The 14,066-nt window shown below is 30.2% G+C and overlaps 1 protein-coding gene across 3 annotated transcripts in view; it reads right to left on the bottom strand.

Annotated features, from left to right (window-relative positions):
* Window positions 1–14,066, bottom strand: part of LOC105456475 (caskin-1) — a 43,065-nt gene that overhangs the window by 12,332 nt on the left and 16,667 nt on the right. The window contains exons 1-3 of one of the 3 annotated variants that reach the window (XM_011700544.1): window positions 6,015–6,129; window positions 4,767–5,290; window positions 1,132–1,410 (exon numbers count right to left, since the gene is read on the bottom strand). In XM_011700544.1, coding sequence (XP_011698846.1) covers window positions 1,132–1,410; window positions 4,767–5,109 — 622 coding nt within the window. In that variant the 5' untranslated portion in view covers window positions 5,110–5,290; window positions 6,015–6,129. Of the gene's footprint in view, window positions 1–1,131; window positions 1,411–4,766; window positions 5,406–6,014; window positions 6,130–14,066 lie in introns of those variants that run through there. The other 2 variants (XM_011700543.1, XM_011700545.1) reach the window with 2 other exon arrangements.

The following is a 14,066-nucleotide window of genomic DNA, read 5'->3' on the forward strand; positions in this document are numbered from 1 at the left end:
AAGTGACTGGAGTTCAGACGTGTGCTCTTCCGATCTTTTCTAAAAATAATTTCAATGAAAATTAGGTATTTTAAGAACAAATCTTGCCAATTTATAAAGTGACTTATTAATAAAAACCGTTTACATAATTAAAATTATATTAAAAAGTACTGTTCACATTATCATGGAAGTTAAGACAGATGGGATAAGATTATACATACAAATGTTTTATTTGTTATTATAACGTAAAAAAAGGAAACATATATTTATGGAAAGAATGTTTATAACGTAATGTAAAAAAAAGAACATACAATGTTTATATATGTGTAAAACGCTAAAAATAGGCACCGATCTGGCACACACTATTTGAATTGTACAAGTGCGAATATGCACCACAACGAACTTGTGAAGTTAATATTTCGTTAATCCGCACGAAATTGAAGCTGTGCATGTTCGTACCTGTCACCTGAGATACCGGGCATATTTAACGTAGTGGGGATAAGCCGCGACAAATGTCTCTGTGCAAATGCCAACAATTCGAAAATTTTCGCGGTGCGAATTCGCACTCTTGTACCATTTGAAGGTTAATATTCAATATATATAATATTCAAAGCTCATTAAAATTAGAAGATCAGTTGGTAAATAAACTTGCCTGCAGCTATATTAATGTGAAATATATACATATATAACATATTTAAAACGGTAAAATTTCTATTAAACATTGCAACAATATATTCATAGACTATTTCCAATTTTAACAGTTGTTTTTTTTTGAACATTATATGTATAATAATGTAACAAAAAACAATTAAATACGCACATTAAAAGCTCTACAATTGTATAACTTAAACTTAGAATTGTTACTGAAAATAATCTATATCCTTATAAAAAATAATTATTTGTATTACTTTTTCTACTACTAATTCAAGAAACAATTTAGTTTAAAAATTTATTTTAACTTGAACTTAGTAGTTATAATTTTTATGAGAAAGAGTAACCAGAATAGACATACAAATTTGTTATTGTGTTAATATCCAACAGTTTACGGTAAATATTTGAAATGTAGTAGTTGATATTCGAAAATGATATCCCTTGCACTCTTCGCATTAAGAAAGAATTAGTCTAATAATAATAACATCGTGTAACTCGCACCTTGATCTTCGGCGTGGGCATACTTGCCGATCACCGGCGGAAAGGCAAAACCCGAATGCGTAAAAATAGGTCCTGGACTTTTTCCAGATGGCATCCCGTAGGAACCATCGTCTGCCGTGCCTCCGGGGCCGCTTCCGGAGAGGAAGCAGCTATCTTCGCTGCTAGCATATCCAGCCGAACCAAAAGAGGAACCGGAGTGTCGAAATACGTCTGGTACAGCTGGTGGCGCTACTTTCTTCGCTTGAGTCACGGCTTTAGATGGCCGGCTCATACCGCCAACTGTAACATGTAATAGAGAAAAGTTTTAATTCCTTGTTGCATATAGTATCTCGTCTCCTCAGTTCTTTTTTTATATTTGTGCGCATTTCATAATTGATTTGTATTTATAACATTTTATACTTTTACATTCCTGAGACTTGGATATATAGATAACATAAATTAAATATTTATAATGTTAATTTGTTACTATAATTCGACATTTTCAACATATTAGAGCAACAAAATAAAAAAAATTAACATATTTTAATAATACAATGTTTGCGGATTATTCTAAGATCGAATTCATGCGAGCAACTAATTCTTTAGAGATCGGATAACAGAATTCAGAACGAACGGCACGAGCGGCCGGGATAAATAATTTATTTTCAATATGTTAGAGCCAGCAACAAAATCAAAAACGACATATTTTAATAGTATGATGCTTATGGATTATTTTAAAATCGAATTCATGCGAGCAACTAATTCTTTGAAGATCGGGCAACGGAACTTAACGAGCAGGGCGTGCTATGTAGGTTTTCTGCTGTTTTGCTTGTTTATATTTATTTTGCACAAAGTTGGTACGTTTAACTATGAAGACTAACTTGAACACAAAGAAAATTATTTGTATGTGATCTAATTTGTATATGTGAGTTGATGTGTGGTTAATCATAAAGGTACGACAACAGTTATGGAAAACATATTGATGATAGAGACAGGAAGACATTCAAGGTCTTATTAGAAATAGACTTAAAAATTTAAAAAAGTGTGAAATCATGTACAGAATGTAGAAGATGTACAAGGCTTCGAAACGAAGCTTTAAAACGCAAAAAAAATTACTGAAGGTATAGAAGGAAAAGGAACAAATTAATTAAGAAGTTAATAACAAAAAAGATAACATATTACGGATTAATTATAAAACAACATTCGGATTCATTGACGATATGGCAAATAAAATATGGTCAACATCATGGTGTAAGAATATAAGGTAAAACGTGAAACATTGCGCATAATGACGTAGCTTGAAATTTCGACCAATCAGTTGTTCCCTACGCGGAGAAGCGCGTATTTTAAATATAGTAAGTTAATTGGTAATGAAAACATATACATATTACATAGATATATGTATTAGTCTCGGCAATATTTAATTAGCATTTTGGGGAAAAACTGATTGGTTCACTGCTCCCTATTACTTTTACGACGACTGCGCATCCACCAGAATGTTTCACCTTCTATTTTTTACATGGTCAACATATTACCATAAAATTTCTATTGACAAAAATCCAATGCACTCACACTTCTCATCGAAACCAGCTTCATAGTGTAAAATCCGTGTCACATTATCCATTGGAGATTGAGGATTGTGAGTTGCACACCAAAAACGACCGGAAATCGATATGGATTAAAATTAGATTATCTGACTAATCTAAATCTAATCTCCAATTCGCAATTCTTGATCTCCAATGTACGAGGTAGGGTCAAAAAGTTCCCGGAATTGGTCAATAACAATTTATTGAAATAATATACAGTATTCTTACATTATTGTCCTTCAAAATACTGTCCTCCTGCATTTACACATTTGTTCCATCGTTCATGCAACTGTTTAAAACATCCCTGGAAGCCATTTTTGAAAAGCCATTTTTCCTTCAGCTGCTTCGTCGTATTTTTTATCACCTCTGCTGAATTAGCAAAACGGTGTCCCTTCAATTTCATTTTCAGTCGTGGAAACAGGTAAAAATCCGCTGGTGCTAGGTCGGGAAAATAGAGAAAGTGTTCCAGAGGGGTAACATTGAAATTGAAGGGACACCGTTTTGCTAATTCAGAAGAGACGATGGAAAATACGACGAAGCAGCTGAAGAAACTTTCCAAAAATGACTTCCAGAAGTATTTTGAACAGTTGTATGAACGGTGGAACAAGTGTGTAAATGCAGGAGAATAGTACTTTGAAGGACAATAATGTAAGAATACTGTATATTATTTCAATAAATTGTTATTGACCAATTTCGGGAACTTTTTGTCCCTCGTATATAGTGTGACACGGCTTTAGTGGCAGCGCGCCGAGGCCAAGAGAACTTTGGACAACTATAATCATTGCTCCCGTCTCAATAAAAAGTTTTGAGAAATTATTTAATCAATTTACAAAAAACTCTGTTCTCAAGACTTATTAAAACATACGTCGAAAGCTATACTCAAAATAATAATGAAAACTTCAACGCTGCGGTGCGGCAAATTCGCTCCAAAGAATTTTTTTGCATTGAAAATTATAGAAATTTCTGTTTTTCTAGCAGCCTATACTTTTAAAGACTATTCACTTTTATTAAGAATCATGGAGGTGTTGGGAACAAAAAATTGGTTCCATAAGCCAAAATTTTCGTCGATTCAGCATGATGCCGAACGATTAAAAAGCGAAGAAATTGCCAAGTGTTTTTACGAATCACAGAAAGCTAAAATGGGTCGTAAATACAAATTGCTAAGTAGATTTATTTGAAAAAATAGAGAGTATACTTTATATAGGCTTCCGGAACAGCTGATTAGATGTAAGTAGTCAAATCCATAGTTAAATATAAAATAATATTCTAAACTTTTAACTCAATTTTCTCAAAATCTCAAAATATTATTCAAATCTGTGGAAGTGATTACTAAAAAACTATTAAATATATCACTTTGAAATTTAACATGCTTATGAAAGAAAGACATTTATCGTCTGAACTACAACGATATTTATATCGCAATAGTTTTTTAATGCTAAAACAGACTAGAATTTTAGCCAAAAATCACACTTAATTTTTGAAAAGTTGCCGTTTTGTTAAATTTTAATCTTTAATATTGTAATTTAGACAATGACAGTTATATTTCAAGTCAATTAGTTTAGCCTTCCATCATTTCCACAGAGGAGAAGTGTCCTCTTTCTGTAGTCCTCATTTAATATCATCTATACCTACTTCATTCACTAGGTAATTCTACGATAATCAAAAATACCCCATCATAATTTATCAAAATCAATAAATACTTCTAAAAAAAAATTAATCTTATTTGCATCAATATTTTTCTCTAAAAAAATTCTTAAAAACTTTTTCTGATCTAAAATAAGGTACAGCAGTATTAAAGCGCTTCCAAACAATTCAAATTTATAAACAATATATACAAAAATACATACAAACACTAACAATATTATATATAAACTTTATGTAGAAATAAAAATAAGTAAAAAGAATCTGATTTGTCTCTTCGAAACATTTTAACATCGAATTAAAATATGTTTAAGATTTACTTTCTGCCAAAAATCAAACTTTTCATTTAATTTTAAGATGATGGATGAAGAATGAAGGAATAAGTAATTATAGTTTGGTTACATCTTGTATACGATATATCGCACTTACGATGTAATAGATTTTTCCAACTACCATAAATGGCTCTGATGCATTTGTTCAGGGGCGTACTGCTCGGCAGTACTGTTGTGTTCTCACGCGGGGCGCGCAGATTGCCTTCGGAACAGCTCCTAAACAGGTTCTGATTGACACCGATCTTGCTCACGGGCATTTCGTTTAGGTGTAATTTCGCCATTAAATTTTCCGGAATTCCATGAGAAAGCCAGGTCTCTATAGCGGGATCGCGAAAACTTTTGTAGGTGGACGACAACTTTCTCGAGGACTTTTGCAGAAATCGTTTTCCAGGTGGCAAGGGCGGAGGACCCAGACAATTCGTTACGGCAGTGATCGCCATTGTAATCTATTGGAATTTATTCCAAATCGTTTTGAATGTAGACAGAATTTTTAAAATTCTGATGCACGATTATCACCATAAATTCACATGAGTCACACTTTAGTGACGTTCCATTGATTTCCTTTCATATATCTCGACAATTGGCACTTATTAATATCTGATATTTAAGAGTCGATAGAATCTGTCTCAAATACATTCATATTATTAGAAGAAAATTATTACACAGATTGCTTTTTACCAATATTAATTGTGCTCTATATAAATATTTCTTCAAAATATAAAACTTATAATCACTTCTCTTATGTAATATTATATGTAACACATATAATCACCATTAACATTTCTTTTAAATTACTTAAATTAAATTACTTATGCTATTTTTATTTTTATTATTATTAGAAAGAAAATAATCCAAATCTTAACGTTGCTTCTGTAGCTTGAATTTTTCAATCTCAGCTCATAAAACAACCATGAAAAAATATATATTTTTCTGCATCAGTCACACAGTTACTATTTGTCTTTAAACGAGACCGAGAGCGAAAATTACATGAATCAAATTAAATTTAGCGCATGTTTTTTGACACCTCACGTAATAAATTATTATTTTACTTTATTAAATTCACCGTAGTATATTTTTTATTAATATTTAAAGGTGATTTGTTTAGCTTAATTAGACTTAGTCAATATTATTAAAATTATTATATGTAAATTTGATTTAACAGATTTGTTAAGTCAATCACTATACAGAAATCTGAACAAAACACTTGTTCATGGGCTGTACACACTAATAACTCAGCATATAAAAGAAATTATTTACACAGTATGGCAAAAACATTAATTGGTTTAATCGCTTTTTGATAAAATAGTAATTTCGTTTGAATTACTTAAAAATCAGTTTATCTTACAAAAATTAAGAAAATACACAATAATGTATCGAATTTGGTCGATCAAACAACTTGACTGATCGTCAAAAGTCTTATAAAGGAAAAGCACAGAGACAGTCCCAAATACAACTGTTGGAAAGTGTGTGGTTTAGATAAGCGCAGGCGCACGTACGGATCGGTGAAACGGCACATTGATGGTGACAAACGCGAATGGAGATCGAAGGTGGGTGAACGGGTTCCGGAGTCTGTGGCGTGGGCCGCGATTCTGCTAGAGTATGAGTGGATAGCATGAAAAGCACGGCATGTGAATCGACGCAATATATGGGAATATTGAAAGAACATATTGAATGACAGCAGAAAAGGCAGGACTAAGATATCTGACGTGACGGAGAAAAAAATCTAATAGATCTCATTGACTATTTGACAAGTTTTGTGTAAGAATGACGGGCGGTTCGCAATCAGCAGGAAATAACATGCGCATTTTCCTTCCATTTTATAATACCCACTAAAACATTTTTTTTCTAGAATACTCTTCAGAGTGTTTCAGAGTGATTCTAGAAAGTACATTCCAAGAAGAAAATATCGATAGATGTATTAAAATATTTTTATTGTAGATTAAGATTAAAAAAATTGTAAGTTAATATAACTGGTACTGCAATTTTAATCCTTCGCATAGTAGTCATGATATCCAGCGATATTTGGCTGACCAATTCAAGGATGATTCCAGGACATTCCCGATAAAAGTCCTGGTTTTTTCAGCTCAATTAATTTTCATTACTTAATTTTTATTGATTTGCGCAATATTATATGCTTTGTACTCAAATTAGGATTCTAAATGACAAATCAATTAAAACAAATTTAGAATACTATTTGTCGCTTTATCAAGTGCTTGTCTTATTGCATTTTTAAGAGAAAGCTTATGCAACCACAAACTTTTCCAAAAACAACGTTACCGATGTTTTCGACAAAATTCCTGCACACGCGCAAGAAATATTTCTTTTTTCCTTCTTTTTTACGATCGAATTTTTTTAGAATAAAAAAATGACAAAAATTTAAGGTCAATCCCGAAATTCCAGAAGTTTTCCAGGAATTTTCGAAGACGCATTAAATTTCGAAATAATTCCAGCATTCAAAGACATTCAAGGATCGCTGGACACCTTGAGAGTCCATTGAGGCGATATTTTCTGACATTGGTGACCGCAATCAGGTTTTTCATACTTCGCGGAATACCATTAATGACTCCTGCACATGCAGGACGCGTCACGCTAAGGAATAACACGTGAGCTACGCATTGACCAATAGGCGTATAACTTTTCGTCATAAAAATGATTTTCATAATTTAATTGTTTCTCTTTGTCAAAATTTATGGGCGCAAACATCCTGCTGTCCCTTCCTTTTGCGTATAATGCCCATGGTCACTACCAATTGATCAAATAAAAACGCCGTTAGCACTATCGTTTGTTAAAAATTATAGAAACACATGTAAAATGACGGTGACAATGACATTCTTTAAATGTAAATTTGTTAGGTCGGATGTAGAATCGTAATATTTCCATTAATAAAACATAAACATAGAGAAAAAATAAACACATTTATGATACAATTCAAACCTTATCAATTAATCTAATAAAAACTTAATTAGTTTAATTGTTATTAAAATCTGATAATCTGGGTCTGATAATCTTCTTTCTTATCTAAATAACTCACATATAGCTATACATGGTTTGTTTCGTTATTACGTGCACACATGACACAAAATATACAATCGTATTTCTGAATACAAAATTAAGTATCAAAAAATAAAACTTTACGAGATATTTCATATTGTATATCAAAAAATATAAAATAAAATATTTGTTATACATGTACAGATATAAACAGTTCACGCACACGCATGCATACACTTCTTTTTTAATGACTTTTCTTTTATTTTTCCATAATTTCATATGTAAAATAATAAGAAAAATCAAGTAAGAAAACATAATTCCATGCAATGTAAACACAAGTCACTTACGTATACAGTAATCTCTCTAATTTTGGCCTACCTACGGGGCAATAAGAACGGAATGCCAAAATTACAAAATGCCCTCACCATACACGAATCTGCCAATCACACAATCTTTATACATAATCTTATTACATTGCCCTACCTTTTATAATATGGAAAGGACATGGCATTAGTGTTTGTGGAAGTATGAGAAAAAATGCAAAGATTAAAGAAGCCAAAGTTAGAGAGACCACTGTATTATCAAAAATTCGCAACTTTATTTAACGTATAGAATAACTTGATTCACACTCATCTTCCTAGAAATTATCAAAATAAAAAAACTAATAAATAATTACTAAATAAATAAATAACTAAAGTACAGTTTATATAATACAAAATACACTAATAATTTCTGAGAAATTTTTTTCTTTATATTAAATTTCTTTCTATCACATTAAAATCATAAAATATTTCAATTTTATTTATACTATTAAGATAATCATCAGAAACTGTCTCTAACATTGATTCTTTTAATAAACAAAATTAATTCGTATCAAAATAAAAATAATAGGATATTCGAATTGCTGATTTTAAATATGATATTAAAGTATCAAAATTAAAAATGGGGAAACTGACGGATGTAAAAATAAAAATTTTAAAACACTTAATGCTTTATGAAATTAGTAAAAAAAATACAAATTCAAAAAATGATATTAAAACTTTAATAGCGAATCTTTGATGGTATTTTAATACCTTAAAATACTACCAAAGATTTGCTATTTAAAGTTTTAATGTTATTTTAGGTATACTCAAATTACGAGAGAATTCTCGATAAATGTGATAATCTATACCATTATTAAAACGACGAACTCATTATTACATATTATTTTTGTCATAATCTTTTAATTACCTTACAGTTAATCATAAAAAGATTTCAAATTTAATGTTATGCTTTATTGGAAGATTATTATTATTTAATAATCTATTATTATTAGTCAATAATTTATTATTATTTATTTAAAGATTGTTATTATTTAAACATTGTTATGTATTATAGACGATTAAATGGAATATTAATATTAAATTATATTCTTAAATTTTATCATATAAGTATAATATAATTATGCATTAATATCTTTTAAGTAAAAAAAGCACATCTCTCGGAAATGATACGTTTACTTTCGAGAATCAACATTTATTTTAGTTATAACTATTTCGCACTTATATTACTAACAGCTGAACATTTCGTGATGTGTTGCTGCTACTATTGCACATTAAAACAAACAAAACTGAAAAGCAGGTGTGCGTTCCTTCATACATAACTGAACAACGGATGTTCGCGACACGCGATCGGTACTGTCGAGAAAGTTTGATCCACATAGCAATATCTATAACACAGATATTTTTTTAAAGCAAAATAATTTTTTAAGGCAAACTGCACAATTATGTAATAATAAAAATGTAATAATAATCGATACTTAATATCACATAAATAAAATTGTATTACAATTCAACTTTAATTATAGCCTCTATAATATTTTTCCCAATGTAAAAATATTGAAAACTAATATATTCTCTTCTTCTCGGAATTTTTATTGGAAACATTTCTTTCGCAACAAATACGATCGAGAAATAGAAAAATGTCTAATTTAGAACTTAACTCCACGTTCTAACGAATAAACGTACCTATTTCATTCATTAAAACAAATTTCCTGAACCTATCATATATTACCTGGATTCCATTATATATTCTATTGTATCAACCACCTATTATGAGCTATTTTCTCGTTAGTTAATGTCACGAGCATCGATGTAACAAATAAAAATAATGCATCGAATCACGAAATTTTTCAGCAGAAGCCGGCATATTATAATAATACTTTGAATGTGCATACAACAGACGAGATTTTTTTATCGTATCAAAATAAAACAAATATTTCCTCGGAATGAGAATGTATATAAATACAATATGTTCTTTTAAATATAATGCAGAATAAAGCAGTGTGTATAGTATACCGCTATTACGGTATCAATATATTTATTAATGATATCATATAATATCATTACTGTAATAACTACATTATTTTAATTTATTTATTGTATTAATGATTAAATCTTTATACTTCGATTAATCTCCCTCTCCCTGCCCCCTTCCCCCCCCCTCTCTCTCTCTAGTTGAATTCTTTTACTATTTCAATAAATACATACGTCACTATCATTATATGTAAAAATAATCCAGTAGATATACTTATAAAAAAATGTTTTTTTGTCTATACTATAACACAGTCAAAGTTCATCAAAATTGAGAGGAAGAAGAGGGACATGAATCCAGAGAAAATCACCGTCGAAATTTGATAAACGCTCTGTTTTGAACATGAAAAAATTTTAAGGAGGTCAAAAGTTCGCGTGAGACGATATTTTCTTGTTAGAAAATACAACCTACATTTGCTAAATATTTCTTCCTTATATTTAATTAAATATAAATTTATGTCATAGAATATTAATATACATTTACGAATTCTCTACAATTCTCCATATATAAAATACAATAGTAATACACGTTAGTTTCTTTTTTGCTGTTTGGTATATTAATGTTATTTTTCATTACAGAACAGTTTGTCCGAAACAATTACCACCAACGAAATTACTATAAAAAAAGTAAAAAATGAAGAAAGTGACACATTACGACATTCGGTTGATAGAGCAGACGGAAATTATAAATGACGGCAATCATCAGATCACGTAAAACATGATAATATACAGAATATCGTGATAGGAAGCTATATCAAGTGCAAAAAATCAGAGCGATAAACACGTAAAAGATGCAATCAAATATGAGCGCTATGAACTTGCAGAGGCAAGAAACGCCGTTAAATATATCGAACTTTTTGTACTTAAAGCATATAGGCTTGTTCTCTCTTTAAAAAACAGACCTTATGAAGCATATTATCTATCAGAATTTTACGAAATCGAAGGATTATGACAAAACAGATGAGCAAAGAACAATATAAACATTTAGTAACTAACATAAAAACATGAATCCCAGAAGTATACCAGACTCATTATTTTTCGTACCGGCCGTACTACATTGGGAAGATTACGGTCGAAATTCGATGAACACGCCACTCTGGTTAGACACAGAAAAGTTCCAATGAGGTCAAAAGTTCGCGCGAGCGATGTTATGACTTTTCGGGATATATCACTGATGATCTTAAACCATTAATTTTTAACCAACAGTCTCACGCCGTATTTAGCATTCAAAAGGTACATTTTGGTAAAATTCCTTAGATTCGTAAGTTTGTATTTATAATTGCGTTTCTGTTGAAAAACCGAAAGTAGTCTTCAGACGTAAAACAGTTTTATAGAATCTTGAGAATAAATTTAATATTTGTATAACCCTGCATTTGTAATCGCAATTCAAGTGCACAACTCTTATAAATATAAAGTTTGTCTTAAAAAAAAATCTTATATATGTATATGCATTGACAGACCGTAAGATATTAGCTAAAGTCGAAAATACAAAAAACGTAGGAAAGAATTATTTTTACAAGTATTACTTTACTTGATTCTAAATCAAATATTATCGTTTTATTAGTATTATAAGATAAATAACAAAAAATCTAGCATATATATAGGGCAATGTTTTGCGAACATTATATATTAACCAGATAAAAAATTGTTGCCTTCCAATACTTGAATTTCAAATAATTTGATGAGATGTAGAACTCAAGTCAATATATTTAAATAATATTCAATTTTATGAATTCTCTTAAAAAATCGATTTCTCTGCTTTTCCAAATTTTAATTGATCTGGTATAAACTTAATGATTACAAATGTTACATTATACATATTGTTAATAATTGTATATTCCGTGTAAGGAATAATGTCAGCTAAACTGATTATCGAGATCAAAATTGATTGGCAAAATCTAATTAAAATTTAAATTAATTGTTAATTAATTTTATCAAATTTGATTACATACAATTCCAATATTTGAAATTAACATTACAAATTTATACTGTATAATTAATATTGTGATTAATCTTATTAAGATTAAGCGAAACAAACATTTTTGCATATTCGTATAGCGACATTTTTTTATTTCGGTGATATAATATAAAGAAATAGTTCAAGCCAATTGTATTGTCACATTGCCTTTGATATAAGACATTTATCAATAAATTTCCAATTATCAAAAGATTTTGTCTTGTAAAAAATTGAATGACGGAAGATCCGTAAATCATAGGAACGCGAGCTTACAACGACGTGCAAAGTACGCATAGAGTGCATCGTGCGATATGACTGAAACTCTGCGAGCCCGATGACAATGAGGAGATAGATATGGCCACTAAAATTCAAACCTTATGATACCCATACAGAGAAATAATTTTAATTTCTGTTTCTTATTTTAATATTAATTTTAGTTTTGATTTCACTGCTTAAGTGTTTTTCCAAACGCTTAATAAGCGATCTCTGATTATATACATATGTATATTGACTAGATGACAATTTGACTCTCACATTTCAATGGATTATTTTACCGAATTTTCGCGATCCATTTTGTACTGACAATTTTGTAAGGATGACTCGAATAAGAGTCGAAACGTTTGCGCTCTAAATTTGTATCGATTGATTAAATATATATTTTATTTAAACACACATCCTGTGTCGGCTTATATTGACTTTTTATACTCATTGATTTATTTCATTTAAGCCTAAATTCATACTAAATTTTAGAACTCTTCTTCCTGTCCGACCGAATAAAAAACAATAGATTATCTCTATCTGATCTCATTCAAAGGATCGAATCAAGCTGAATGATTGCCACGCAATTTGCTTTCCTCGGGTTGGTGCTCTGCTATACCCGAATTGAGTATTTATGCTAACAATAAAAATATGCCACACACGGAGAGGTATAGAATATCTCTTTATTATCTTCTTGGCATGGAAGACCAATAAGTACCGACACCATACAAATTCACTCATTAAATCTGCGATCAATTAATACAATAACAAGACTATTTATAATAGCAAGTTTCAATAACAGCAGCTTTTTGGTACTTTTTCTTTTAATACGTTTTTTGTAAATTTGATATATTTAAACATTGATCTAATTTTATCCAATGCACTTTTTTTACTTCCGATTTGTCTCTTTCATTTTGATTTTATATGTTTAGATTTTAGATGCCTATTCGTATAATGACAAACCTTTTTATGACTTGAGTATTTTCCTTGGTTGTTATCTATGTCTCATTGGAATTCTTATATTTGACGGAATTAAACGTCACAGATATAATTTCTGTCGCGGCAGTCTAAAAGAAATTAAGCAAAAACCGCGCAACTTAATCGAATACGAAATGAGTCCCGGCATGGAGCTTCTGGTAAGTAACGCCTGAATAGGAACATATAGATATGTTGAAATGCTTTATGAAACGATTATTATACTTCGATTTATTATAATACTAATGTCACATTCACGATGTAACTACCTTCGTCACCAATTTATTAAACATCGATGCCACGTATATAAAATACGTTCACTTATTTTGAGTTTTGAAGTTTGATATTATAGATTCAACGGAAAGTTACAAATCAGGTAAGTACAAATACAGGTCTCTGAATTCAGTTCCAAAACTGATATAGCAGTTTTAAAACATGAAAAGTCGAAAATGCCTAATACACATGTTCAATTTTGAATGATTTCCGAGATATGAGGTATTAAAGTTGCTTTCGTTAAGGAGAAAAAAAAATGAATTGAAGTAAATGTTGTTTAATAATTCTTTACAAAAGGTGCTTAAAAATTCCTTAACTTCGACATATTTTCTAATACGAATTAATTATTTCAAGCTTTTTGGAAAACGTTTAGAGTTTCACGGATAATATCGGGATTAAGTATAAGTTAGCATAATTATTCCGAATCCTAAAGAGTGATTTAAAAAATCTTCCGTTTTTTTGGGCCCTCGATTTTGAAACTGAATTGTGTGCCAAATGATACCTTATAATGAAACATTAATTATAGAGAAGTTTCAAGTTGAGGTAACAATTGTTATCAGAGGAGAAGGGGGGGGATGAAATCAAAGTTCAT

Source organism: Wasmannia auropunctata, unplaced genomic scaffold (assembly GCF_000956235.1).
Source record: "Wasmannia auropunctata unplaced genomic scaffold, wasmannia.A_1.0 LD335660.1, whole genome shotgun sequence".
In the NCBI taxonomy this organism is placed as follows: Eukaryota; Metazoa; Arthropoda; class Insecta; order Hymenoptera; family Formicidae; genus Wasmannia; species Wasmannia auropunctata.